Source organism: Abramis brama (genome assembly GCF_963993115.1).
Source record: "Abramis brama genome assembly, chromosome: 5".
NCBI classification, from domain to species: Eukaryota; Metazoa; Chordata; class Actinopteri; order Cypriniformes; family Leuciscidae; genus Abramis; species Abramis brama.
In genome coordinates, this window is record NC_139967.1 from 38,926,302 (window position 1) to 38,954,064 (window position 27,763).

The 27,763-nt window shown below is 36.9% G+C and overlaps 1 protein-coding gene across 6 annotated transcripts; it reads right to left on the reverse strand.

The window, feature by feature from the left end:
• Positions 1-27,177, reverse strand: hnrpkl (heterogeneous nuclear ribonucleoprotein K, like). Of its 6 annotated transcripts, none has more exons than XM_084113172.1 (16): positions 27,073-27,177; positions 24,113-24,223; positions 20,730-20,827; positions 20,590-20,646; positions 19,683-19,726; positions 14,743-14,815; positions 13,519-13,632; positions 13,262-13,390; positions 12,806-13,116; positions 12,218-12,271; positions 9,484-9,523; positions 8,313-8,328; positions 8,099-8,131; positions 7,901-7,968; positions 6,205-6,374; positions 1-909 (listed from the first exon to the last, which is right to left on the reverse strand). In XM_084113172.1, exons 2-16 carry the CDS (start codon positions 24,171-24,173, stop codon positions 879-881), a joined length of 1,299 nt encoding a protein of 432 aa, XP_083969298.1. In that variant the 5' UTR covers positions 24,174-24,223; positions 27,073-27,177; the 3' UTR covers positions 1-878. The 6 variants fall into 6 exon arrangements, with proteins under 6 accessions (XP_083969298.1, XP_083969297.1, XP_083969300.1 ...); XM_084113171.1 differs by having other exon boundaries at positions 9,484-9,526; XM_084113174.1 differs by lacking the exon at positions 8,099-8,131.
• Between the last annotated feature and the right edge of the window lie 586 nt (positions 27,178-27,763).

Here is a 27,763-nt window from a genome sequence, read left to right on the forward strand (position 1 = left end):
TCATGTTTTAGTAAAAGGTGGCACAGATTTTATTTAATTGTTTTAGATTTGTAGCACATTTTACAAAGACACCAGAGGGGACAATGAGAAAGAAAGAGATATGAGATCATGGAAGAGACCTGCAACAATTTTTTTTTAACAGAGAAGCTTTTATTCCCCCCCTCCCCCAAACCGTGGAGAGAAAGAAGTCTAGAAAGATCCATCTAAAATGGTAAAAACGCTTACAAACAGACGTACAAAAGCGCCAGCAAGATTTAACGGATCCCAATGTCAATGGAGTAGAAACGGTCAATCCATCTCTTGAAGTTTTTCGAATCTGAAAATCGGGTTGAGAAAACTACCAAAAAAAAAAACAAAAAAAAAAACACAGGAATGAATCATTTTCCCAAACTGAATACCTTCATTTTTCAAATCAATATAGACGTTCATCCTTTAAATAAAACGGCACTGATATCAAACTTTAAAGAACTGAACTTAATATTTACATTTCCCCCAAAAAGTCTCATCATCAAGACAACAAGATAAATGGGATAATAAATTCATTGGCAAAAAGAAAAGAAAAATAAAGATTACATTCTGCATGTTGCACAGACTAAGCATGCAGCTCTGGTAAGGCCAACAGCGGACATCACAGATGGGCTCCCTCTACTTACAAAACAGTACAATCAATAATGGAAAAATCACGTGCAGAAAGAATATGTTAAAGAAATATGAGGATCCACTTGCTTTTGAGAAAACTTTTCCCTCAAATATGTTGTTTAAAAAATATTGTTAGGAGAACTGGCAGGGAGCACATCTACCCAAGAAGCAGAGGAATGTAGGTTCTGAAAACAAGTTGAAGTGAATGGGTATGGCAGTTTGGCTTCGATCTCCACCCTCTAGAAGAACCGACCAGAGTACTGCTTCACGCTGAAAGAGGAAATGACACGGATGAAAACAGAGACAAAACCTCAAAGTGCTGGGACAGTTCAGCCAGCGGCCAAGTGATTTATAATTGGAAAAAACGCTGTTACGATAAACAATACAAAAACTGTATTATATAAAAAGTAAATACAGTGAGGACATCATCTGCTTTATAATACACTGCAGGAAATATTATTAAACATGTTGATTTACTTAGAGCATTTTAAGGTTGTTTCCTGACTCCATTAGCATCTTTAAGGTTTACTCATACTAGCAAGCAACAGGTATTTAAGTCAACATGAAACATTTTCATACTTTGCTTATTTCAGAGTGAAACAGGATATTCACGTGCACATTACTGCGGTCATATCTGTTATGCCCACACACAGATACTTTAAAACATCAGAAATTTGACGACTAACTCAAATTAGGTAGGGATTGACTAGTTGATTAGTACGGATGACTAGTTTTTCCCTTCATGTTTTGTTTTGGTATTTTAGCGGCTATGCTTTAACGTGCAAGCACTATAGGAAAATAAATTTGATTTGACTGCCATTTAGCGGTTTTACTGTGACGGTAACCGAATTACCGCAATAATGAGATTCCTACCGCGGTGTTGAGGTCATCACCGCACTTTTTTTCTCCGAGGCCTTTGCGAGACGAGCGAAGTACCAAAGTGACAGCAATCAGTGGCGAGCACTTACTGATAGCGTGACTCGCTATTTGGTTGAAGAAATGGTGCCATTCCGTACTGTTGAGATGCCAGCGTTCAAAGCCATGCTACAGGCTTTTGATAAACAATATGTACTTCCTGACCGAAAGTACTTTTCTCAAACAGCGATCCCTGAAAAGTATCTGTCAGTGAAGGACGGCATAATATGGGACTTGAAAGACGTTGATTATTTCTCAGTGACAACTGATTTGTCATGATATGCAACATGATGCCATACACGTCGCTAAATCGTACATATTTTACGAGTTGCCCAATTCGTATAAATTGCGAGCAAAGAAGTCAAGATGATGCAGACAGAACGCAGTTATAATTTTACAGAATCTTTCCTGAGCATTCAAATGAACAAATATTTTCATAACAACATGATCCGACTGGAATAAATAAAGATCAGCGTGATTGATATTCAAAATGGAAAGCAAGAACTGTTTTGTTTAGGGTTTGAATATCTGCAGTCCTAATTTCGGTTTCGATTTTTGAATGACGAAAACAGACTATTGATACCTGCTGATATAGACAGATATTTACTTGCACGCTGGCGCAGAACACACATGCTAGTTGACAGTCGCCTTTAGTCCTTTTGGTGTGCTCAAGCGCAGCTTTTTGGCTGAGACGCAGCCGACGAGAGGAGACAAACACAGTCAGCTTTCGTCGCCGCTAGTTCCTTTGACATCGACATGGTGTGTCCCGCAGGGGCTTAAAAATCAACTGGTCCAACTGGCTCTTTTAGCTAACTAGTGTTGACAAGAGATGATGTATATAATTTGTGGGCATCAGGGAGCTGCTACCAATATGCGGGGTATTGAAATAGCTTTTGATCAATTTGTCAATGACGCTCAGGATATGTTGCAACAAAACCTCCGCCATCGTCTTGTCTGTCATCTCTCCTCACTCTCTTCACGCCATAAGTAAAATCTTGACCTCTTTATGGAGCAGAGCAGACGCTTTTAGTTTATAACTGTAGTTTAATTGTTTAACTGCTGTGAATTCGAAATTGGTACTGAGAATTATGCAAATTCAATGGCATCTAAAATGTTGGTTTTGTAGCAACCTTATTTCCAGCTAAAATAACTATATTGTGATATATCTTAGTAATTGCATCTCATGATAATAAGACCACATCAATTAAGAAGAGTAAAACAGGGTCCATTTTGATTTCATGCTGACTTTATATTTAACAAAATGACTTAAATCACCATGCAATAAAAATGAATAATAAGAGCTTCATAAGAGTAGATATAGAGTAGAATAAGAGTTTCATTTGCATGAGAACATCATTGCATGTTACAGACAGGAGCCAGTTTTGCATTAGAAAGCAGTTACAGTAGAAAGCTAGCATGTAACAGTAGAAAGACTGGTTTATGTCCATGCTGAATCAACAAACAGCAGAAAGACTTTAAAACAGCTTGATTTCAGACAGAGTATAAACCAGAAAAGACATGGTCAGATGAGAGTACAGATGTTAGTCAGAGTAGGTTAAACTGGCAGGCCTCTTCAGTTAGGGTGGGTGAAATGTGTTTGAGGGTAGGGGCAGATGATGCTGGGCCTGTGCTGTAGGGCAGACTGTGATTTGTTGTCACTTCATCTAACTAACAACAACAAAATCACAAGTCTTCCACACAGAAGCAAGCCAGCGTTTACTCCACTCTCCTGGGTCCCACTCATTTGCCCCTCTGTAAATTATGTTTGGATTCTATCCCAAATGGAACTAATAAAAGAAACCCTTTTGTACACATTTCACAAAAGGAAAAAATGTGAAAGGTCAGGCAAAGAGAAGTGCATGAAACAGCAGTCAAATGTATATGAAGCATGAAGCAAGTTTGTAGAACTATTGAAAATACAATTTAGTTCCACATACAAAAGCAAAAAGAGACAGACAATTTGGATTAGCATTTCAGCACCTCTATAGGGGCTTTCACACAAGAGAGTTATATGGACTCAGTTACAGGATCTAGCCATCAGGACAGTCCCTTGAGAACTACATTTTTTCCCTAGGGCCATTTTCCTGGATGCAATCGCACTGCCAGTAGGAACTCTGAAGTGACGCACACAACGGTCACAACGCCCTGCCACTCTGGTTGTTATGCAGGACTATCTGGTTGTTATTATAGCATTTAGTGGTGTCACGATACTAGAATTTCTAACTTCGATACGATACCTTGAAAAATATCGATATTCGATACCATTTTCGATACCACGTAGAAAAAAAACTGCCACAATATTAAGGGGGTATTTTTTTTATTTAAAGCTAAATATAACGAGTCTAGAACATGACAATGAGGTATATTTTACATGAACAAAAATGTCCTGAGGTTGTGCACTTGTTCAAAAGCGTAAATGCTGGTTAATACATTAACGTTATTTGATGAACAGATTTAAACGCAAACGTGCGTGCATTACATGCGAAAACAATGATCACTGGATCGACATGAAGTCAAGTACCTTTATTTATATAGTGCTTTTAACAATACAGATTGTGTCAAAGCACTTAACAGTATCAAATTGGAGGATAGAGTGCCAGTAATGTATAATAATAAGATTAAACATTAAATTTTCAGTTAAAGGCATTTCATTATTGAATTCAGAGATGTCATTGTCTAGCTCAGTTTAGTTTAATTAGTATCTGTGTAATCAAATTGATGATAATCGCTAATGAAGGCAAATTGCAGAATTAAATGATAATTTTTTGAATAAAGTTAAATAAGCACAAGTTAATTTACATTTGACCACAGTTAAAATATTTACTTGTCTAAGATTCCTCAGTCAGATTATATTAACTTTAAGAATTACGGTGAAAAAAACGAGACAACACACACTCATATCAACAACAATACTAGGCCATCTTGGTTAATGTTTCAGAAATGTTAAAATGAGAAGAGTTACCAACCTCTCGAAATTATTTATATAGATACGGGTGTCGGTCTTTCAGGTGCTTTGCTATATTAGGCCCCGATCACACCTAACGTGTTTTTCAGGTTCGAAAACGCGAGGTGCATAGCACTCATCACACAGAACGAGCAGTGCGCTGCGTTTTTTATGTTGCTAGGCAACCACTGAAACAGCTATCCTGTCAGTCAAGTAATCGTCAAATCAGCCTTTTATTAACTTTATTTACTCTGTTAACATTGTGGTAGTTACGGTTCGTGAAGTCGTTAAGCTCCTGGTAACCCGCGAGAGCACCACAAGTTTATCCTCCATCATCGCACTCTCCGGGCGTTCAAGCAACTAGCTTTCGTCACTAAAATGGAAGGCCCGCGAGACGCAGCAGGTGCATAAACAGCGCGCAGAACGCTCGCTGCCATAGGAAACCAATTGAAAATAGGCGCCTCTCACTGCAAAAAACGCGTCATGTGTGATCGGCCCCATTCACTTCACTTTTGCTATTTAACCAGAGTGAATGAGACGAGAGCGCGTGTGGTGTTTGTCAACGCGCCTTTGGAGAGAAGTAAAAGTGACAGCTCGGCTAGTATCGGTGTATCGATACTTCAGGAAATTAGTATTGGTACCGTTCAGATATTTCAGTATGGATATTTATCGAAATATCGATATTTTTGACAACAAAATGTCAAAAATATTGATTTTTGCCGTGTGGTTAATGCCGTGTGGTTAATGCCCAATGTTGCTAAGTGAGCAGAAATACATAATCACGTTTTGCTTGGTCCCTTCAAAGTCGCATTGGATTTTCTCAGCGTAAAGGTTGAGAAGTACCTAGACTTCGGCATCAGTCCATCTATCGCTGTTTTCCATGTTTACATTTATGCATTTGGCAGAGTCGCTTTTATCCAAAGCGACTTACATTGCATTTCAAGGTACACATTTACATTCTTATCAGTTCTTGCTTTCCCTGGGAATAAAACCCATGACCTTGGCGTTACAAGTGCCAATGCTCTACTGTTTGAGCTACAGGAAAGCCAAATGCCAAAAGCCAAATGTTCATGGAGTTAGTTTGTGGAATAAGTATAGGTAAGCAATTTACACGGCTTTTTAAAAATGGTGTTTCGTATGGCCAATCAACGCACAGTTACTTCATCAGTAGTTCCTATTGCGCTGGGTTAGACTCTACTATGATAGGAGCTACTTTAGTCCCCCCCAAATTCCTATAACTAAAATAGTTCCCAGTTCCTGCAATGCGAACATGCCAAAAAGCAGGTACCTCCGCCAATAGTTATAGGAAATATGAAAACGTTCCTCCGGTGCGAAAGCCCCCCATTTTCACCCTAACAAAATACAAGACTTAGTATACTTAAGGAAACAAGGATTTGTGTAACTGTGTCCAAACCAGGTATGACAATATAAAGCAGATGAAAATAGATTTTTTTCTGTCAAGAAAAAAGCAGATCTATAAGGATCGTTATATGAAATCATTAAAGAACCGTAATTGTTAAGTGGAATCAGAACCCACACTGAAATCTAATTGGTCCAAAATCCCATTCTGATTGGCTATGATTCAGCACAGCATTTTTGTGAGCACAGAAAAGTTGCTGGAAACCTGTCACACCTGGTCAGGACACATGATGGTTAGGTGTCAAGATGGGGTTGTGGTAAAGTGATGGAATAGGTGATAGACTTGCCTGTTCTGTAGTAGATACTGGGCATTCTGAATCTGGTCCTGTGTGCCTGTGATGGTAATAATCCGGTCCTCTGAGCCCTCCAGAGGCTCATCTATTTTGATAGAAGCTCCCGACTCATGACGAATCTGCTTGATCCTCTGTCCGCCTTTCCCAATGATGGAGCCGGCCAGCTAGAACAAGAGTTGAGCAAAGCTTTAGTAAGTACGATTCAGGGTTATTATGGTATTCTAAAACAATTGATTTGAAGTATTTGAGTTAAATTAAATTAAATAAATATCTGCCAACAACTGAAACAACAAAAATAAATAGTTATTTTTCAAAGGCAGTATTTTGGGTATGAATTAGGGCTGGGTATAGACCTTTATCACCGTCCCCATGTCATCACATCCGGCTCCGATTAGTAGCGGAATCGAATTTCTGCCTGCATTGTTAATGGATGATAACCAATTTTGCTAAGAAAATAAAACTTAGTTGAATTTGATAATAAATGTAATATGTAGTCTTATGTGATACCCCAGCATGTATGGGTCTCTTTCATTTTAATGTGCACCATTATCAGAGCGATCAAATTGTCAGGGCTGCCAGATTCGCCAGTCATGAGATGAATAAGGATCTGCACGCTGCTAAAGTTAATACCAGAGGAATGGTTGTAATGCACTGTTTTAATTTGAGTTTTTTATTGTTGCAACAGGTTCATTATGATTAATCTCCCATTTTGTCTACAATATTCTGCCATCTGATTATTGCACTCAAACTTTGATGATGTCCCATTTAAGAGGTTTTTTTTTAATAATCAACTCTGGGCTGGAAATATTCCCTTATTTGAACAACTTTTTAACTGTACAAATTTGATACTACTTGATTGTATCAGAAAGTAAAGAAAGAGCATTAAAAATGCAAACATTCTTTTTCGTCTTTATTTGTAATTAATGGTTATATGCGATTATGTACTGCACACACACACACAGTAGGCTTGTGCACTCCCCTTTAAATCATGAAATGTGTGTCAGAATAACATGACACCATTTTATTTCTGTCATTATACCCGATTAATTTTGATAAGTAGCTGTGATGAACTGAACATGTTGTGAATTGGACTGCATTGGCTGCGTTGTGTGTTTGTTTTGCATGCAGCCAACGAGGACAACTCAGTAGAAAGAAGTTTCTTGCCATTTCACAGTATACTGTCTTTTTTGCATTCTGTCTTAGGTCAATTTTGTTTCTTTTGCCATAGCACTGAAGATTCAGTAGAGGGAGAACCCTGACAAAGAAACTTCTAATAGAACAAAATTAATAATAAAACCAAACTATGCAGTTGTGTGTTAGTTCAGCAGTATGCATTAACAACTGCATATACTAGCACAAAAATAACAGAAAACAGACAGAGTAAAAAAGTTATTATATATAAATAAATATATAATATAATAGTATAGTATATAATAAACAATATATAAATAATACTAAAAATGGCATTGGCGCTTAGATGTGGGCAAATCAGACTCGGGTCATTTCCCACCCGCTTGTCTTTCTCCCTACTATTTCCACTCATTTATGTGCACCACCAAATAAAACGCAAAAACAAAAATCTATCTAAAATTTTAAATCTAAGAAATTTCCTTTTAAAATAGTATGAAAGCACAAACTATAATAACCTTATATATAATATGGTTAATAAATCTACACATTTTACACTCACATCTTTAGGGATGGTCACTTGTGTTGTAATAACAGGCCCACCAATGTCGCTGTAAGAACCTCGACCACCTGATGACACAAACATCTTACTGTGATTCAGCCATTTTATAGTTATATGTCAGCCTCTCATTCACACTCTTATACAAGCATAATTACAATATTTAATTCATATTCCATTATCACAGTATCTGACACTCACCAGATTGGAAGGGCTCCCAAGAAGAATTATTGTCTTCAGGTGAAACAAGAAAAGAAAAGAAAATGGAAAAGGTGATCAAGATATCAGAGCTACGACAGAGAAGGATAAAGAGAGAAAAGCAGGAAACACTACGCTATCAAGAGGAGTGCAGTGCTCCGTTTGACTGGAGGTAACCTTGAGCTGGTGTGTGTGTGTGAAGCTGAAAAACACTCACCATATCCACCTCCACTCTGTATACAACGATAAAAAAAAAAAAAAAAAACATGGAGTCAATTCAAAGAGCACAAGCATACACTCAAAGCACATTCTACATGGATAACTCATTCTTTCAAGCTCCCAATCTGACACGTACATTTAAAATGAAAGCAATAAACCACTCGAGGCCATGCAATACAGTGATTTTACCCCACTTAAAGGTTTTTAGGTCACTGCTTCACACACCTAACGCTCCTTAACACTGTAAAACACTTGTAAGGCTTGGGTTCAAGGGGCCAATTGCTTTTAAAAAAAAACTGTGGCAACAGCAAAATGACAAATACTAATGATCAATAAATAATTAAAACTCATTTCTATTGCATTACAACATTTTCATGACAATTAAGCATATTTATTTACCCCAATTTTCATTACTGTAATCTCGTAAAAAAAAAAAAATAATAATCACAATATTTAACTCATTGCATTACAATTTCTGTATTACAATGGTGAGCCCACTGAACAATGAAAATGGAAGGAATAAGTATTATAGTATCAGGAATCAAAGGAGGAAAATGGATTAGTTTGTCATGAATTTGCCGAAAACGGTCTTTTTTTTTGATTGCAACAGAATATATTGTCGTTATAAAAATAAACAACTATTCTATAGAATTTATTACACCTTTGATATTAGATGATTGATAGAATAGCATATTGGCTATATTACAGCAGCTTCGAATGTACCACATCCAATTAGAGTCTAAACTATCAGTTTGTACAGCAGAATTCAGCATGAACGTGCTTGATCCTCTCTGTGGACAACGACAGGCTTGCCATCTTCCAGAGCGCTCAACTCACTCAGAGCAGCGTTGCACAAAGTTCATTGGCGAGTGTGATGGCTTTCACCTACGTATTTAACTGCTCCTTGGTAACCAAGGCAACAAGTGATTCAAAAATCTGTTGCCAAGCAACAGCAGGCCAAACCAGTGCACTAGGCATAAGAGCTTCACATATGCATCCATTACACTGTCACTTCAGAGAGAAAGAATAAGCCATTACACTTTTTTTTCTGAAAGTGCCAATTAATGACATGAAATAGACTTTCCTTCACAATGATAGATGACAATCAAGTAATGAGTCTCAGTATAAATGTTGCAAAAATACAAATTCACATGCACATTTATCCTCACCATGCTCTCGTAGCGGTCTCCAGGTCGCCCCCTTCGATCACTGCTTACAGGAAAAGAGACATGCTTAATTTGATATGCTTGTAGTGAGCATGCATCTGAAAGCTCTGAAATAACCCATTATATATATATATATATATATATATATATATATATATATATATATATATATATATATATATATATATATATATATATATATATATATATATATATATATATATATATATAGGGTTATTTCAGAGCTTTCCTGTCTGTCACACACGACGCACAGAAAAACGCACGCCAGTTTCGTAAGCACAGAACGCGCACCAGAATAGAGTTCTCTTTCGTGCTTACACTAATAATATACACAATTATATCCTCATAAGAGCAGTCTTAAATGAACGCAAAGAGTTGTGAGTGAGATCCATGTCATCAGCAGCAGCGGCTGGTCTTAAAGTGGCAGCAACCACTAAGGGCCTGTTCACATATCGCGTCTTTTGCACGCTCAAGTTCGTTATTTCAAATGTAAACGCGCGGTATGCGCGCTCATAATGGAAGCGACGCGGTCGCGGTGCGACGCGCTCGTTTTTTCCAAGCGCGTCCGCGCCGCATCGAGATAAAAACATCTAAACTTTTCAGAATGCCGCAAGCGCACCGTAGGTCACGTGACAAGAACCACGCTTAGCAACGACAGACGCCTCCGGAGCGCAACCGCCCTAGCGCTTTGGAAAAAGGAGAACGTGGCGCGCCTAGCGTTTTCTACGCGTTTTTAGGCGCGATATGTGAACGGCGCCTAATGCTGTCTGTCATTAATGTTAATCAAAGAACAAAGATAACAGAGAAAATACTCACTGCTCTTGACTAAAGAACTTTTGTAGCTTTAATAAGGATTAACCTATATTTAATTTATAATTTATGCAGTGCAGACTGTTTGATAACTTTATTCAATTTCTGTATATTTCACAGGGCACAGGTAAATATGACATTTATTATGGGTTTATGTGAGGATTATTTTAAGTTCACTTAAATAAAAAGTTGTTATATATTTTTAGAATAATAAATGGTAAAATTTCTATCATCATCATACTATAATCATAAGAAAAAAAAACTATTTCATTGAGACATCATGTAGCTGTATTAGTAACAGTGATACTGGCCTTCATTCATAAAAAGACATTAAACAAGTATTTAAAATATTGGCTACTGTCTTTATGTAGTTTCTACATTAATTTGGAGATTAAAATTGGAATTATTACATTATAAAATAATTTATTTAAATTATTAAATTTTGTATATTAATATGAATATTTATAAATGTAAATATTAAAAAAAAAAATTTTACACAATTTTTCTGGTTAAAATTGCGATTTAAAAAGTGTTGTGCATATACATATATATATACTAATAATGATTATTATTACTAAAGTTTTTACAAAATAAAAATTACTACTATTGTAACAACACTTTCATTATTAAAAATAAAATAAAGTATTTAAGAATAAATATAATAATAATAATAATAATAATAATAATAATAATAATAATAATACTTTTTTTTTTTTTTTTTTTACTGAAAACCTTTATCTTACAGAAAACTGCAGGGTGCCCTGTTATCATGCAGGCTGTCAGGGACACAGGCGGCCTATAACTATAAATCATTAGCCAGGAACACTTCCGTACACTAATACTGGAGAAAAACATATGGATTGTCTACTTCAAATTTCTTTAGCAAGAAATTATATTTTTCAGGTTTTTACCCAAAATTGGGTGATGTGAGCATTATAAATATGTTTGTTTCATTCATACTGGAAGCTGGAGGGCGCCCTCGCGCAGACAGTCCAAAATATGCCTCACAGAAGTAAAACTTATAACTTTCCAGAAAATCCCTAATATGGACAAAGGCATCCAGCTATCACTGTAACTGAATAAAAAGGATAGAAAAGCTTTGACTTATTAAACAAAGATAATAAACAAGACTACAACAGTTTATGGTTTTTCTGTATTCTTCAAGCCAACTCGTGTATTTTCAGAAGAATAAATTATATTTATGAATGGTAATCTACATTAATTAGTTTATAGATAGAAAAAAAAAATATATATAAAAAAAATATATATATATTTATATATGTGTGTGTGTGTGTGTGTGTGTGTGTGTGTGTGTGTGTGTGTGTGTGTGTGTGTGATAATATGTGATAGGAAGCCACTTCAGATCCTAAATGGAAGTTATTTATAACTTTTGACTAACATTATGAAGTGAGTTTGGACGTGTTACAAGTACGCTCGCTCGTCTCTCAGACACTGCGCGGCAGATGTCAACCTGTCACTTCGATACAGGGTGACCAATAGAAAAGGGCCTTTCATCCTGGTTGGTAGAGACCGCCCACTGAGACACAGCTTCATTTGCAAGCAAAACTTTTCAACTTGCAAGCACAAGATTTAGACCCGTAAAAAAAAAAAGAGCAAAATTTGTGCGTTTGAGATGAAGTGTTCGAAATGCAAGAAAAATAAAGGTTTTCAAAGATTTACATGCACTGCAAATAATTTTGTGATCAATTTCTTTATTTTTGAGCCTTAAGAAGACTTTTTGCAATCTTTTATTTATTTTTTTATTACAAAATAATTAGTTTTACTCTCAAACACAGTGTGTTTGAATAAAAAAGACACAAAGGAAACTCCATCTTGTGCTTTCTCCTTTTGTTGATTTGCAAACATGTAGTGTGCCAGTCAATTTTCTGCTTTTGTGGTTACTTACCTTGGTCTGTCATCCATATTGCTGTGATAGCTCTGGTGGGAAAATCTATCACCTCTGGAAACAAAAATGGTGTAATCAGTTATTCTGGTATGATTCATGATATAGGACAGACTGTCCAGAGAACTCACAGAAAATGCATCGATTCCCTTATTTACATCATTCAACAATATAATGGTAATCAATTAAAACACAACTGGAAAAGATAATAAAAACGCACCTAATTGCAACATTTATAAAAAAAAAAAATACAAAATTAATGAATATAAAGAAATACACCAGGGCTTCCTGGACTTAAATGTCCACAAAAACTGCAACCATAAAAACAAGATCTAATAATAATAAAAATGAAAATTATAGTTCCTATTATTATCATTATTAGAATTATGTTAATTTATACATTTATTATTTTTGTCTATTTTTTTTTTCCCCATGTTTGATTATTTCGTTCTGTACATTCTGTAGCGCGTTGAGTCTGAGAAAGGCGCATTACAAATAAAATGTATTATTATTATGCCCTTTTTGCAAAAATAAAACCATGTAGGTTGTAGAAAACACTGCAATGCACAATAAGCAACATTCTCTACATACCCTCCTCTAGGTGGTGGTGGTGGGGGCAGAGGCAGATTTCGGGCCCTACTGCCCCCACGTCCTCCTCTCCCTGGTGGGGGTGGAGGTGGTCCACGGCGTGGACTCATATCATCATAATCTCGTCTGGAAGGGGGCATGGGACGGCCACCACGACCAGGAGGCATGCGATCAAACCCTCCCCGACCGCGCATCGGGAACCCACCCATAGGCCGTCGCCCTCTCTCTTCATACATCATGGTAAAACCACCATAGTCATACGTTTCATCATAAAAGTTTGGGTCATAGGGCTGGGCTCGACCTTTAATAGGAGCCTACAGATAACACAGGACAAATATAAGCTTTATGAAGCAAAGTGTTTATCTAAAGAAACTGTGAATGTTGCTACAATGTCAAATGAGAAAACTGTATAATAAAAAAAAGGGTAAAAAAGTCCTTGCATCTCTGTCATCATCTCACCTCTGAAATCAGCTCTAGAATGACCTTGATGCACTCAACCACACGCTCAGGTTTACCCCCGACTAACACTACGCGGTCAGTGGAGTGGGGGCAGCATTCCTGGAAGAGCTTGATTGTAGTCTGGGTATTCTTAAAAATTAATACAATTTCTCATTACATACAGAAATACATATTTTTGGTTAAGCTGATATAAATATTTTAAGCTTCCTGGTTCCGAACTCTATTTTACGACATGGTATTTTTAGCACTGAGCTTACCTCCCTCAGTTCCTTGATCTTGGCACCTTTAACTCCGATAATGCCTCCGGCCAAACTCTGATGAATCAGCAAACGCAGCTCACAGTCAAAGTCAGTCCCGCTATAATGCTGATACTAGCAAATATATAGAAAAAAGAATGTTTAAGGACACGTGCAAACCAACCATACATAGTCACATCCACAGCTTCTCTATTATTATTCATTGAAATATTTGATACAATTCATATTTTTAAAACAGTTTATATATTTTTAGCAATGACAAAAACTACTGTACTGTATACAAAGTCTACAGTAGGGATGCACCGATACCACTTTTTTTCAGACCAAGTACAAGTACTTACATTTGGGTACTTGCCGATACCAAGTACCGATACAAGTACTTAAATAACACCATTACAGGTCTTCTAACAATGTTTTATTTTCATCAGATGTTTTCACTTTCTGACTGTAACAAATTATACAACTTGTATAATCAAACTTCTTGTGTTAAAGGAACTAATTCTCACCCCTCCTCTTGACAATTTAGCAGAGCATAGTTTGCAGTCTGCTCTACTTTTATCATCATCGCTTATCTTTAAATATCTCCAAACGGCTGACATTACTCCTCCTCCGACTACCCGCTCAACTGACGAGAGGTTAGGCTAATGTCACGTTACCATAAGGGGCCGTTCACATATTGCGTTTTTTGCGCATGCAAATTCGTTATTTCAAATGTAGGTGCGCGGCAAGCGCTCATAATCGTTTTTCCAGGCGCGCCTATGGTCATGGTTGCATAGCAACGACAGAGGCCACGAGAGCGCAAGCGCTTGTGGAAAGGAGGAGGAAGCGGTGCGGCCGCGCTTTCCACGCGTTTTTAGACGCAATATGTGAACGGCCCCTTAAAGCGGTATCGGGTGCGGTTGTATCGGGGTAGTTTTACAAGTACGAGTACATGAGCACAGTATCGGACCGACACCCGAGTACTGGTATCGGTACATCCCTAGTCTACAGTATAGCTTTCCAATTTGGAATAGAATATTGTATAAAGTCGGGCTCAAAATTTAAGTTGTTATTCACTGGGTTTTTTTTTTAAATCATATGCGTTTGGAACAACGCATCAACTTTTAGAGTAGACTAGCGTACAGCTGACATCAAACCTAATGGATATGGACTAAATCCTGCAAAACACCAATTTGGATTTCATAGGGTTTTTAATACCTTCGATACTGGGTTTGGTATGCTCACCTCCTCCAGTGTAGGGATGATCTTCAGCAGAATCTCACCAATGGTCTCTATATCTGCACTCACACTCAGGATACTGTAGCAGAACATCAAGTGAAATGAAAGATAAAAGCAAAAAAAACAAAAAGAAAACAAAAAAACAGATACAAAACTTTAGATCCTGAGCCCTGCTGCATACAACAAAGCAATGAAGTAGGGGGAAATAACACTTTAAACCAAAAGAAAGTAAATTAAAAAGAGGACTGCTGAACACATGTTTTAAGTCTTCCAACACTGGACTGAGATACGGGCAATCGACATGCACTCAGTTCTCGCACATTCAATTAAAACAGGCCTTGAAGAGATGGGCGACAGTGGAAGGGCTGAGACTGAACAGGCACTGTACGGCTACACGAGCCGAGAAAATGAGAGAGAGCAAGACAGGCCTGCTTACCACTATGCCACCACCAGATCATTTGGGAGAAGAAAGGAAGAAATAAATAAAAAAAGTCTCTTGCAATTCACTCTATGGTGCCATCAGCACATCACATTCTCTCAACGACGAGAGAAACCAAACCAAAAACAAACAGAAGCAGCAAAAGACCAAGGCGAAGGGGAAGGGAAAGAATGAGAGATTTTTGCAGATTAAGAACCTGAACGTATGTGGGCTAAGAGAAGGGAAAAAAACAAGGGGAAGGAAATGCAGCACCAGAGAAAAATCAAAGACAACAGTGATGAGTGACAGAGAGGGCTGCGCCACGGCACTAGCTCAGAATCATGGACAGTGATGTTGTGAACAGTGAGAGAGGGGGGCTCAGGGGTTGGGGGAACAAGGACAGAGCGAAAAAGAGATGGGCTTTTCCACAGTTCACTGTCAGAATCATCAGCTATGAAAATAATCATCCAAACTAGGGCTGGGCAGTATAATGATGCATAGGACGCGATAACTGGTAGATATTTTGCAATATTATGGCAGCTATATCTGCATGCATTAATGTGACAGACTTTTAACTTTTAAACAGTTTTAAGTTATCGCAAAGACCAAGAAGTAATGCAAAAATACTAGCAATGCACTTAAATGAATATTTTCGCAAAACATCAAAAAGGAAATGAAAGTTGCCATGACGTTTTTTTGGCTTTTAGTATGAATATGTTAGCCTTAAGGTTATCTAAGCTAGTGTGCTGCAAAACAATGACAAAATTCGCATTTAGAAGATATTAGCATTCAAAACTTAGTCTCTTACTTCCGCCAATATGTATCAAAGATTTTCATGACATCACGATGCACTTCAGCTTCTCATCAGATTTCCTGTACAATCACTAGAGTCTATAGCGTCCCGCCCCCTACATTATAAATAGACGCTGAAGCTGCAGCCAAAATCGGTCAGTTCACACATTTACTATTTTCTTCATGATGAATGACAGATAGTGTACTATATAGAGGATAGGGAACGGTTCAGACGATTCAAATATGCTTTCCATTGGGGCGAATGAAGTCTGGTTTCACGTCAGTGTCACACAAACCACCGCAGCGTGCACAGTCTGCTCCGGTCCAGATACACGATAACACAAAGCGGATCATATGCACGAGTCGGCGCAGACTACAAAATGTATCGGACCCATCTGAATTATGCATAGAATGCTATATTTTAAAGCGATATGGTAAAGGTAAGGAGGAGAAACGGTTAGAGATTAGGAGGAAACTTTGGCTTTATCGAGCTAATCGGCTCTGGCCAAACTGATATAAATTAAACGCTACAAAACGGGAGGGGTTGTTCGGGGTTTTTAATTTTTAGTTTTTAATGTTGTTTATATGTCTATGTGGTGTTATTAATATGCTTTAAGACAAACCATGTGCAAATTAATAAGTCAACACCATTGCTGAGTATTTTCTTTTTGAAGTTTACCAAAGGCAGTCTCAAAAACGCGGTTTGAAATCACCGGTGTTCCTCACGTCACAAACTACAACCAATCCCATCACGAGGGGGGCGGGCTTTAGTATATCATTAACTATGCTATGAAGCAGGGGAGTCACAACAGAAGCCAGGTTATCCCGGTATACTTTTCTGTTGATATTAAAAATAGGGTACATTTAGCAATATAGAGGATGATTTATGTATAAGATGTATATTACGATGTTATGACGAACAATATGCCTTTCTCCACGTTCTAAGTTGTTCAAAGGGTTTCTAAGGATGTTTAGAAGGCAGACTGAGATGGCGAACGTGTTTGTGTAACATGGTTACACGGTTTGTGTAACATTAGCAACACATTATTAGCTGTTTGATAACAGTCAAGCAAAAGGGCAATCATAATCATACCGTTATGTGTCCGACGCTGTAGAGAGCGATACATAAAGGAATAAAATGATTGACTACAGGAGGACTTTAAAGTTTTCATTTAGCCGAGAACCGAAACTGAAAATAAAGTTGATGTAATTAAATTTTGGTAATTGGCAATTCTTTATGCTATTCAGGGTGTCATGTTCTCAGGTAATAAAATTTAACCAGCCGTAGTAAAGTGAAGCTGCTAGAATAATTTTAGTAGCATCTAAGAAGTGCTAATTAAACGTCACTGTTTCAGTCAATGATTTCAGCACTCCAAGACGGAAAAAAAAATACAATAATAATTGGGCCTTTTCAACCAAATATTTTTGATTGTCGCGATTCACCTTCCAATGATTCGAATCAATTCATAAATTGATATTCTAAACGTCTGTTAATGTTAATGTTGACGGAACAAAGAACGGTGCAGCACAGGACAGTTTAGAGAGCACACAGGCTTGCAACAGGGGACAAATGAAGCTTGCTTGACAACAAAAGTTCCATATCAGTATATTAACAAATAGAAAAAAAAGCCTTAAATAACGTATAATTAGCAGCAATCCGGCACAAGCTTTTTTGTACTTTTTACACATGAGAAGTGCGTTCAACATGGACGTGCAAGCGGTTGCTGTGGTAATGAACAATACCTGCTTGTAAAAGCGAATGAACATATCCTGTATCGTAGGCTAAATCACCAAATATTGAGAATGCAACAGTGCATATTATATTTATATAACTCCAAAAGATTGGCCACTGATCGGAACCAGCTGATGTTCACAGAGCGGTACAGGTATGACGTTACTTTGTAGGCCAAAATGCAGATACATGTTAGCATTTTAGCACTTCCAGTTCCGTCATCCTGAAGTCAATGGGCTTTTTGAATGGGATTTTGGTTAAATGGCTGAAACAAGGTCTGTGGTGAACAAGCTCAAGACACTTCCACGTTTTATTCTACGACAAAATACATCGGTATAAACACACTTGTGATTTTTTTTAAGCATCTTGAAAAAGGGAGTAGCTAACAAGTGGCTAAATAGGACAAAAGAGGCTGTCGGGGCATTAAACGTCATCACGTCAAACAGGTAACCTCAGTCCACTTTTACAGCCTCATTATGCTTATAATTGTGCTCATAAACTATTCTAACTCAAACTTTCAGGGGAAATGTTTTTAAAATAAAAATAAAACTGAAAGAGTTGTCGGAAGCTTAGTGATGGTGACATTAAAGTCGTGGAAACGTGGTGTAGTTAGTTTATAGCGTACCTTTAGCTTTTTGCTTCTGGCAGCTGCATTTAGGCTTCAAAATTCACAAAAGTTGTGTTCATCTGTGAAAATAAGCTTGATGGACAAAACTTGTAAGTATTATAAACTTTTGTTGACCACAGACCTCGTTTTTCACGATAATCCAAAAGCCTATGGAAAAATTGAGGGAACCAGCGTGATGATAACTGTCGGTTGGCCTACAAAGTGACGTCATACCTGCACCACTATTTCGACGATGCAAAAGACACGCTCATGCCATGAGAGACGAATACGTAAGGCTGAGTCTGTTTTAACCGGGCTTGAGTAAAATAATAATGTAATTTATTATGAATAATATAGTTATTATAATAGTTATTATAATAAAATATTTAGATAATATAAATTGATTGATGAAGTAAAACAATTGAAAAATAATAATTCAACAAAACTTTTTACACCTATGAGCTGTATTTTATGTCAATCAATTGGGGGCACAGGTTCTTAGGGGGGCAGCAAGGACAATAAAATTAAATAAATGTATTGAATAAATTTTATTCGAAATCAAGAAGCAATTTTTAATCGAATCATGATCCCAAGAATTTATTATAATCGAATTGTGAGATTCCAAAAGATTCCAACAATTTAATGCAACATTTAGTTGGTTTTGGTTATTGAGGAACGATGCAACTTCTCGAATATTGAATTAATTTGGGGCGTATTCACAGGTGTACCTATTTTACAAATCTGAACGCAGACTATCCAATCAAATTTTATATTTATAGTTTTAATGTTTTGAGTCTTTCGTTTTACAAATGTTAAAGCTGTTTCTGCTATCAGACTTAATCTTTTGTTGAATAATCTGGTATTTTGGTTTGTATACATTATATTCCAAATAAAAAGAGAAATATAAAATGTACATTTAGCTTGAAACGCATTTAATTCACTCAATTATCTGAAAAGTGGAATTACATTATGGTCATAAAAAAAAAAATTAAAAAAAAGTTGTTAAATGTGCACCAAAAATCACATTATGGTCATACCGCCCACCCCTAATCCACACATTCAGCAGATTAATATGAGTGCAGTCTCTCTCCGAGGCAGGAGAAGTGATTGATTACATACAATTCTGTGCAACAAAGAAAGTTCGCAAATTATATTCAAAGACTTAATGGGGGTGTTGGGGAGGAGAAAAGACATTTAAATATATACAAAAAAAAAAATACAAATTAAGAAAGAAAAAAAAGAGAAAAAAAAGTCAAATGGAACAATACACGTTTCTTAAAGGGGGGGGGGGGGGGGACTATATGTGTGAAAATGTTAAAATGAAACAGAAGGCAGGTTATCAAAGACATGTGTTCTCTTTCTAATCAGGCAGTGAGGCAATAACTGGTGGGACATACCGCTCTGGGCCACTGCTGTCTGGGACTGATACACTGGCATTGTACTGCATTGGTCGTGGAGGTTGGCATTGGGCAGGGGCATTCAATCACATGATGTCAAGTAAGGTGCCCGTTTAAGGAGGGGCACGTTTATGGGCGGGGCCAACCGGGGTGTCAGGTGGGCGGGCGGGCGATCAGGGGCGGAGGTTGGGCCAACATCAAGGTGGGCAACGCAGGAGGGGCAAGTCGATCCAGTACATGGGCAACGGAGGAAGGTGGCCAAAAACAAAAAAAAGTAAAGGAGAGGGAAGAGGGGGAGAAGGAATACATTTTTAATTGAATACAAGGCTTTACTCAATCTACTGTCCAATTTTTTTTCTTTTGAAGAGACTTGGCAAAGAATGCACAAGAAAAAGGGCTGGACAGATCTAAAGACACTTTAAAATGTAGAACCACTGGGCAACAGTGGTTCATACAGGACTATGGGTCAGCTCAAGAGTCAAGACATCTGTAATTGGGTTTTCAAAGTGGGGGAGAGTGAAAGAGAATGCCTTCAACAATATAACGTTGAGAAGTACCTCCCCTTTTTATACACAGTGTCAAAGACTCACAAAATAGCCCCATTTCAGAGAGCTTGTCTGTCCAAATGAGCCAACCTATAGCTACAAAACGGAAGATCTGCCCTCAGGATCAAATGCATTCAAAACTTTGGAGGATTTTAATGGGATTTTAATGGACGGATTGGTGTCATGAGTTTTGATTTCTGGGATTTCAAATCCGACTGATTCGTGTTTTTGACTGATAAAGCTGAAATGCTCATGAAAACAACTGTTGGTCAAAGGATGTTGTCAGAAGTCTTGTTAATACTTGACCATTAGAGATTGTTTAAAAGCTCATGATAAGCATGCAGCATGGTCTTAATACTCACATCTGTGCGCAAGGCTTTAATGTTCTTGCCTCCCTTTCCAATCACAGCCCCTGCATTCTGAAAACACAAAATTACACTGTTAAAATGTCATTATACTGAAGAAACGGAGAAGAAAAGTGCATGTGTACGGCTTTACTCACTTTGCTCTGGAGAAGCACCCTGAGTTCCACCATTTCATCTGCGTTGCGGGAGCGTTTGAATGCCTGTTCCTCATCCATGTCCTCAGCGGGGCGCTTGCCTGAGGGAACACAAATCTGGCACTTGAGCCTCAACCACAATTAAGACATTCCTGTTTATCAAACTGCTCGTTCTGAGAGAGTGCCACCATGGAATTCAAAACATAATCAGACACTAGTGGATGAGGTTCTCACAAAATTTGAGGACCTATAGAAAGCAGTTTAAAGAAGTCCAAAGGAGACATCCAGAGAAAATGCTTTTAACAATCATTCATATACACACTTTGTGCTGAAAGCTAAAGCTTTTGAGCCAATAGAGTGCAACAGTCAGGATCTGGAAGTAAAAATCCCATTCATTTTCTCCATAGGCGAATTGATTTTAAATGATATCTTATAAATCTTTAAAGACTATTAGACCTATTGTGAGGACCAGAGTTGCTAATCGATGGTATATGCTTTTGCTGAAGCCATCACTCCGCAATTTCAACTTAACTTGCACCAAAAGAACATTTTAATGCCCACCCACTCCCATTAAACACTGCAAACAACACAGAGCCAATCCCCATTGTGTATGTGTGTGTGTGTGTTATGTATACAAGTCAAAATCTGCTTTATTATTATTATTATTATTATTATATTATTTACAACAGGATCTGCATTTTCATGGGTTTAAATAAAAAATTGTTTTGTTATAAAGAGACAATAAAAACAACTTAGTGCATCAAAACCACTCCTTTCCTGGTCAAAAAAACAAATATATATATTTACTTGATTTTCAAAAGTCAAATCATTTATTACATTAATTGTTTGACAAGCCAAACATGTCAGTCTCTGAGTAACATGTAATTTATTTAAGCCACAAAATAAACTTCAGGGCTCAACATTAACGCTTTTCTGGGACAAGTGAAAGAGAATTTTGCCCAACCGGACAAGTAGCCTGATTAAAACGTCAAAAACAACAAAATAATGACTCTGATTTTATTACATTTAGTCTGAGTGGCAATTGATAGTGGATAATAACACAACCAAGAGTGTTGTTTTCCTGAATAACATGATTGAAAAATGTGATATTTCATACAACAGTTTTTCCGCTCACAGGCGCTAGGGGGAAGCGAGACGGCCACCATTCAACCTGAAAAAAGTAATATACCATTACAATGACTCCGAAGCTGTTCAGTTAGGGTAAATTAAGCTAAAAAAAAAAAAAACTGCATAGTTCCCCTTTAATGTCGCTTACATTTTAGATGCAATATTAACTATTTATTTTGTTCTATTTCAGCAGCGAAAATAGTTACAAACAAAGATAACAGCAGAACCATTGTGCATCTCACAGCAACACTTTTCATGCTTCATTAGGCCTACTGAACGATTCAGTGTTTGAATGAATCAGTTGAGTCACAGATTCAATGACCCATTCATAAACATTCATATTACCTAACAATCCATCCGTTCTCAATAATAATAATAATAATAATAATAATAATAATAATAATAATAATAATAATAATAATATATAATATATATTTTTCATATTTACAAGAAGCAGAGGTCCAGGGAGTACACACATTACCTGTAAAATCCCCACTACCAGATGTTTTGAATGCGCTATCGCTTTCCGAGAAGATAAAATAAAATAAAAAATGGTGGTCTGAGTAGCTAGCAGATATCTGACAAATCATGTAAAAATGTATAATCTTTCATTGGAAAATGAAACAACATTTTATCAAACTTTGATAATTGGCTTAATCTTTTAAACAACTGAGAAGATCGTGATCAAACTACATTAAAAAAAAAAAAAAAAAAAAAAAAAAAAAAAAAAAAAAAAAAAAAAAAAAAAAAAAAAATCACCTGTGAAGTCCCTGAATCTATGCTTATGAGGGCCTGTTTACACTTGGTATTAAGATGCGTTGTGGACGTTTGAATCACAAGTAGAACGTATCCGTATCTTCTGTCCACTTTCAACCACTTCTGTCCTGATTTCTTCAAGGGGAGGGTCAATGAGCAGATAAATGTATGGGCTTTTTCAAATTTTTAATGTTACGGACATAATAAGCTTGAGCAATTTACATACAGTATGAGCGGAACGTACAGACGACGGAAAAACAGAGAGAGCTCTATAAGCTTTCGTTTCTGCTCTGATAGCCACGCCGAACGCTGTGAGTGCGTGTTAGAAATGGTAATGTAATGGTGAAAGAACATTGTGCTTGGTATGTTTTTCATCTTCAAACCAAACTTGGGTCTTAATGCCGACAAAGTTTAAATCCCGTCTGGCTAGCACACTTCCCATAATGTTCACACTTAAGTCAGTAGGCAGAGAGTAGGCTGTCTTTTGTGGCTGTTTGAACGCATTCGATCACATGAGCGTTTTCATCTACCTCTGGAAGTGGTCTAAAGTCGACAAGCTCAAAACTTTTTAGACCCCGTTTACCCCTGTATTTAGCGTCGTCCACTTGTGATCCAATCGAACAAAACGCTTCTTTTTTTTAAGTTATTATGTTTTTGGCCTTTTTGTGCCTTTATTGGACAGAACAGTAGAGATTTTGACAGGAAAGCGTCGGGTAGAGAGAGAGGGGAACGGGATCGGCAAAGGACATGGGAATCGAACTCGAGTCGCCAGAGGCGCAGGTACGCTAACCACGAGGCTATCGCCGCCGACCAAAACGCATCTTAATCGCAGGTAAAAACAGGACCTGAGTGTCAATTATGTATTATGTATAAGGTACGTCTCTGTCTCTGACAGACAGCATGTTGAAGCCATCGTTTTTAATTTGATTGTCATTCAAAATGCTTCATGGGATTGTAGTTCTTTCCTCCATTAAAGTTAAGAACACAATCTTGTTGTACCTTTGCCTTTTTGTCAGATTTTAGTTGGTTGGTTCATGACTTTTAACTCTTTAATAGGGATGTGCAAGAGCACCCAAGTACTTGGACGCGACAGCAACAATCGATCGTGAAAACGATGATCACCGTGACTTTAAAAAATACATTTCTTTTTTTTTTCCTGATTGGTTGCGGCATTTTGGGCAGTACAAAAACATTGATGATTAATAATCCAGCAGTGTTATTTTTTTCTCGTCATGGCTTAGAAAATGTGCGGGCTCTCTGGAATCACTTGATAAAGTAGATGAAAATACAATGAAGTGCGAGATGTGTAGCGCCAATCTGCCAAACATAACATTATAATGGAGCACACTACAAAATGTTGTGAATTCTTTGTGCTTTAGTTGCCTGCGTTTGTCGCCATGAAAAAAAAAATCCCTATGGGGATTAAAAATACTTCCAAAAAACCAAAGCCACAGAAAAAGTGGGTGGCAACTGTTGCACTCTATTCAGAGACTATACATTACCGTTAGTGTCAATGTTACTGAAAGTGGTCTCTTCTTCCTGCTGATCAATTTTTGTCTCCATTGTCTTCAGCCAGCAGTCAAAATGGAATAGGCTGTCCTCGACGGGTCACTCTAAGAGACAGTGTGTTGAGTGTTAAAAACAATGCAGAAAAAAACCTTTTTAAGTCCACATGAAATCAAAAATATCTTTATTTAACGAATACTCGGGATGCACGATATATCGCCCACCATATCGGTATCGGCCGATGTGTTCATTTTAATGTTATTGTTATCAATAACATTTTTGCTTTTGCTTATAATTTTAGTTTTTTTTGTTTTTGATAGCCTTTTGTTTTATATATGTAATATTATATCTATTTTGTGTGTGTGTATATATTATATTATTTTTATATATATATATATATATATATATATATATATATATATATATATATATATATACGTGTGTGTGTGTGTGTGTGTGTGTGTGTGTGTGCGTGTGTGTGTATATATATAGATAGAGAGATAGATAGATAGAGAGATATATATATATTCTCAAATCGGAGGCATTTGTTTGGTTAACGCGGTAGTAAAACGCTTACGGTAGGCTACTGGTGATCATCTTTAGCTTCAGCGCATGCAGCTCAAACAGCAAAGCACAACATTAATAACTATGATTGGGGCTGTCATATTACATAACGTTATAATACTACTGTAATAAAATGTTGTGAATTCTTTGGGTTTAGCCTAGTTGCCACGTTTCATTGCGTTCTTATGGGAAGAGTGCATCCACAACAGGAGTTACATATCCTGACTAGCACATAACTTAGTTCAAGTTCACGTTATTTTGTGCAGATACAAGTTGTAATATTATGTTCATGTTGTATAAATATCTGATTAATCTCATATAGGATGCGTTTCGTTGATTTAATTAACCCGCTAACAAAGCGCTTCAGTTTACCGATGTTCGCTCAGCTTCAGCGCACACAGCTAAGTGCTGTTATTTGAAACGGTAGATAATATTACTTTTAAATGCTTCTTTTTAATAATAATTATCAATATAATTAATAATAACAAGCACTTATTTTTCTCATATTATTTTAATCAACAATATGATTTAATTAAAAATTGTATTATTGTCCATGCAGAGGCCATTCCATTTTATTTATCCATGGCACATGAATTTTGATTCTTTATATGCAAGTAATGCTGTCCAATGACTTGTTTGCATTATTTAGACATTATCTTATTTATTTGTCTGCTAATAGATTTTTTTTGTTAATAAAGAAAGTTGGCCATAGGAGTGTAAAATTTAATTTTAAAAGTTAAGGAATACATTGGTTCAAACTATGCTACTGTATTGTATATGTTTGTATAGGTTTGGAAGTGCTTGGAACATGGTATCGGCCAAAATGTTCATATCAGTGCATCCCTGATGAACAAACTTTCCTTGGTAATAGCTTGTTCCATATATAAAACGACTTTCAGCTGATGTCAACAAGGCTTTATTTCTCAACACCTCCATCCACCTGTCAGTGGTTCTGATTTATGTGGCGATCCAACACTGTATCAGAATCGTACAAAATGTTAAGTAAAAGTCCTTAAAATCAAGAATTAAAATGTATATTAATTATACGAAGAACTACATAGGCCCAACAATATGCAAAACTATTAACATGACCTAGACTGAACAGGAAAATGTTTCGATGAATTTATGCTTCAGTACTGGAGTGTTTGACTGTCTGGACTTTGACAACAACAGAAAATACAGGAAGTGTTTTCTCCTGAGTCCTGCATGGCAAAAGATAAGCCTGTTTATTCTTTCATCCTAACTACACATGATAACATGGTTAGTTTCATTATCTGCATATAACACCATTATTTCCCAGAATAAACCAGCGACTAACCAGTTGAAAACCACTGATACAGAGACAACTTTTCACAATCCAATCATTTCCAGATTAGTAAAATCAAGTCCTGTCCTACAGTTTTATCCTGTTCACTCCAATATATGTTATTTTAGAGAGTCAATATTAGTGGTACAATATTAGTAACGTTACTTACTATAGTACTGAATATAACCTTTTTCATGCACAATGTTATTTACATTGGTAATTTATAGAATACCATGGAATTACCACGGTGTATGTCTACAAAAATGGTAATATACCATAGAACTTTTCTGTTATTTTTCTTGTCTGATAATATACAAATATGTTAGGCATACAGTTACTTTAAAAGCAAATTCAAAATACAAACAAGGTATGCAAGAAAGAAAGCAATTAGAAAAACGTTCTAATTTAATTAATTTGATCAAATACAAGACCATTTAAACGCAACGTGCATTTTGGGACCTGACGTTAACTAACATTCACACTGGTTATAAGGACTAGTTTAGGGCTGTGTCAAGGCCCAGTGCTTCAAAATGGTGCGCAAGTAACATTAGCATTTAGCCTGCTAGCCTTCCAGTTCCAGTTACCATAACAGTGCAAGCCTCCATTAATTGACAACACAGCTGCATTTACTGAACTTCACAAGTGAAATGCATGTCAATTTTGCGGACTTTAACAAGAACATCTGTCTGAACATTTTAAACAAACGTCCTATTTTTGCACAAACGATCTATGGGCACAAAATGGCTTGGAAATTGACAACACGGGATTTGGTTACGTTAGACCATTTAACGTTCCTCTTTTTATATACAGTTTGTTTCTGCGTGCAAGACTCTGCTTTGGTTGGATAGTAAGAGGGGAATTATTGTCTGTTGACTGTTGCGAATGAACAGCAGGAAACTCTCCATTTTGAGAAAGGCTCGTCTTAGCAAGCTAACGTTAGCAGGTTAACGTAATTTACAGCACGGCGACGTATATAATGGTCTAATTAACACTCGACATTTCTGTTATTTATTATTCCCGGAAATAACAGCACAATTTCCAACGGAAGTGTCTTTGTAGTAATATGGTTCAAAATATTTAACAAACCTGCAGGCAGCCCTTCCGTCACACCAATTTTCGCCCGAAATTTCTGCGCCTTCTACCTTGATTTCATTGTAGGTGTACGTGCGTTTTTTTAGCTTCGTGATTGGCTATGCCAGAACTCAAACGCGCAGCTGTATTGGTTAAAAAGACTGTCAATATAAAGGCTAACAATCTAATTGGGTAACGAGTCTGTCAGCCTTGTGAAATTGCCCCGCCCCTTAGCATTCGCTTTCATTATAGGATATCGTCATAGCAACTGAGAAGCGCTGTCGTTTTCTTTGGCGTTTAACAGCTTGGTATCATATATCATAAATATAATATTTATAATTTGTTTTATATACTCACAAATTTACTGTCGACCAAGGTGCACCCTCTCATGTCTTTCGCATTGGACTGGTTTGGTTAACACTGTATTGCAAAAAATAATAGGCTACAAAACCCAGTAAAACTGATATAGACCGATAAGAATACAGGACATATCTTATATTGTACAGGTGCCTCTCTTTAAGACCAAAAGGGTGGCTTTAATGGCCGGAATGTAATCATTGTGCTTAGGGATTGACCGGGATAAAAAAAAAAGTGTTGCCTAATGCATTTGTCGCCCTCTCCTGGTAAAAAATATAACAGTCCGTCACCTTTCACTTCATCTTTTGGCTTGTGCTACTATAGTGACTTCCTAAACCAAGGGCCCTCA

Coding starts and splice junctions, on each gene's coding strand:
- hnrpkl (XM_084113171.1), bottom strand. CDS start 24,173: ATGGAGACAAAAATTGATCAGCAGGAAGAAGAGACCACTTTCAGTAAC. Junction 13,391..13,518: donor AGATCAAGGAACTGAGGGAG/GTAAGCTCAGTG, acceptor TTAATTTTTAAG/AATACCCAGACTACAATCAA. Junction 13,117..13,261: donor TTCTAGAGCTGATTTCAGAG/GTGAGATGATGA, acceptor TGTTATCTGTAG/GCTCCTATTAAAGGTCGAGC.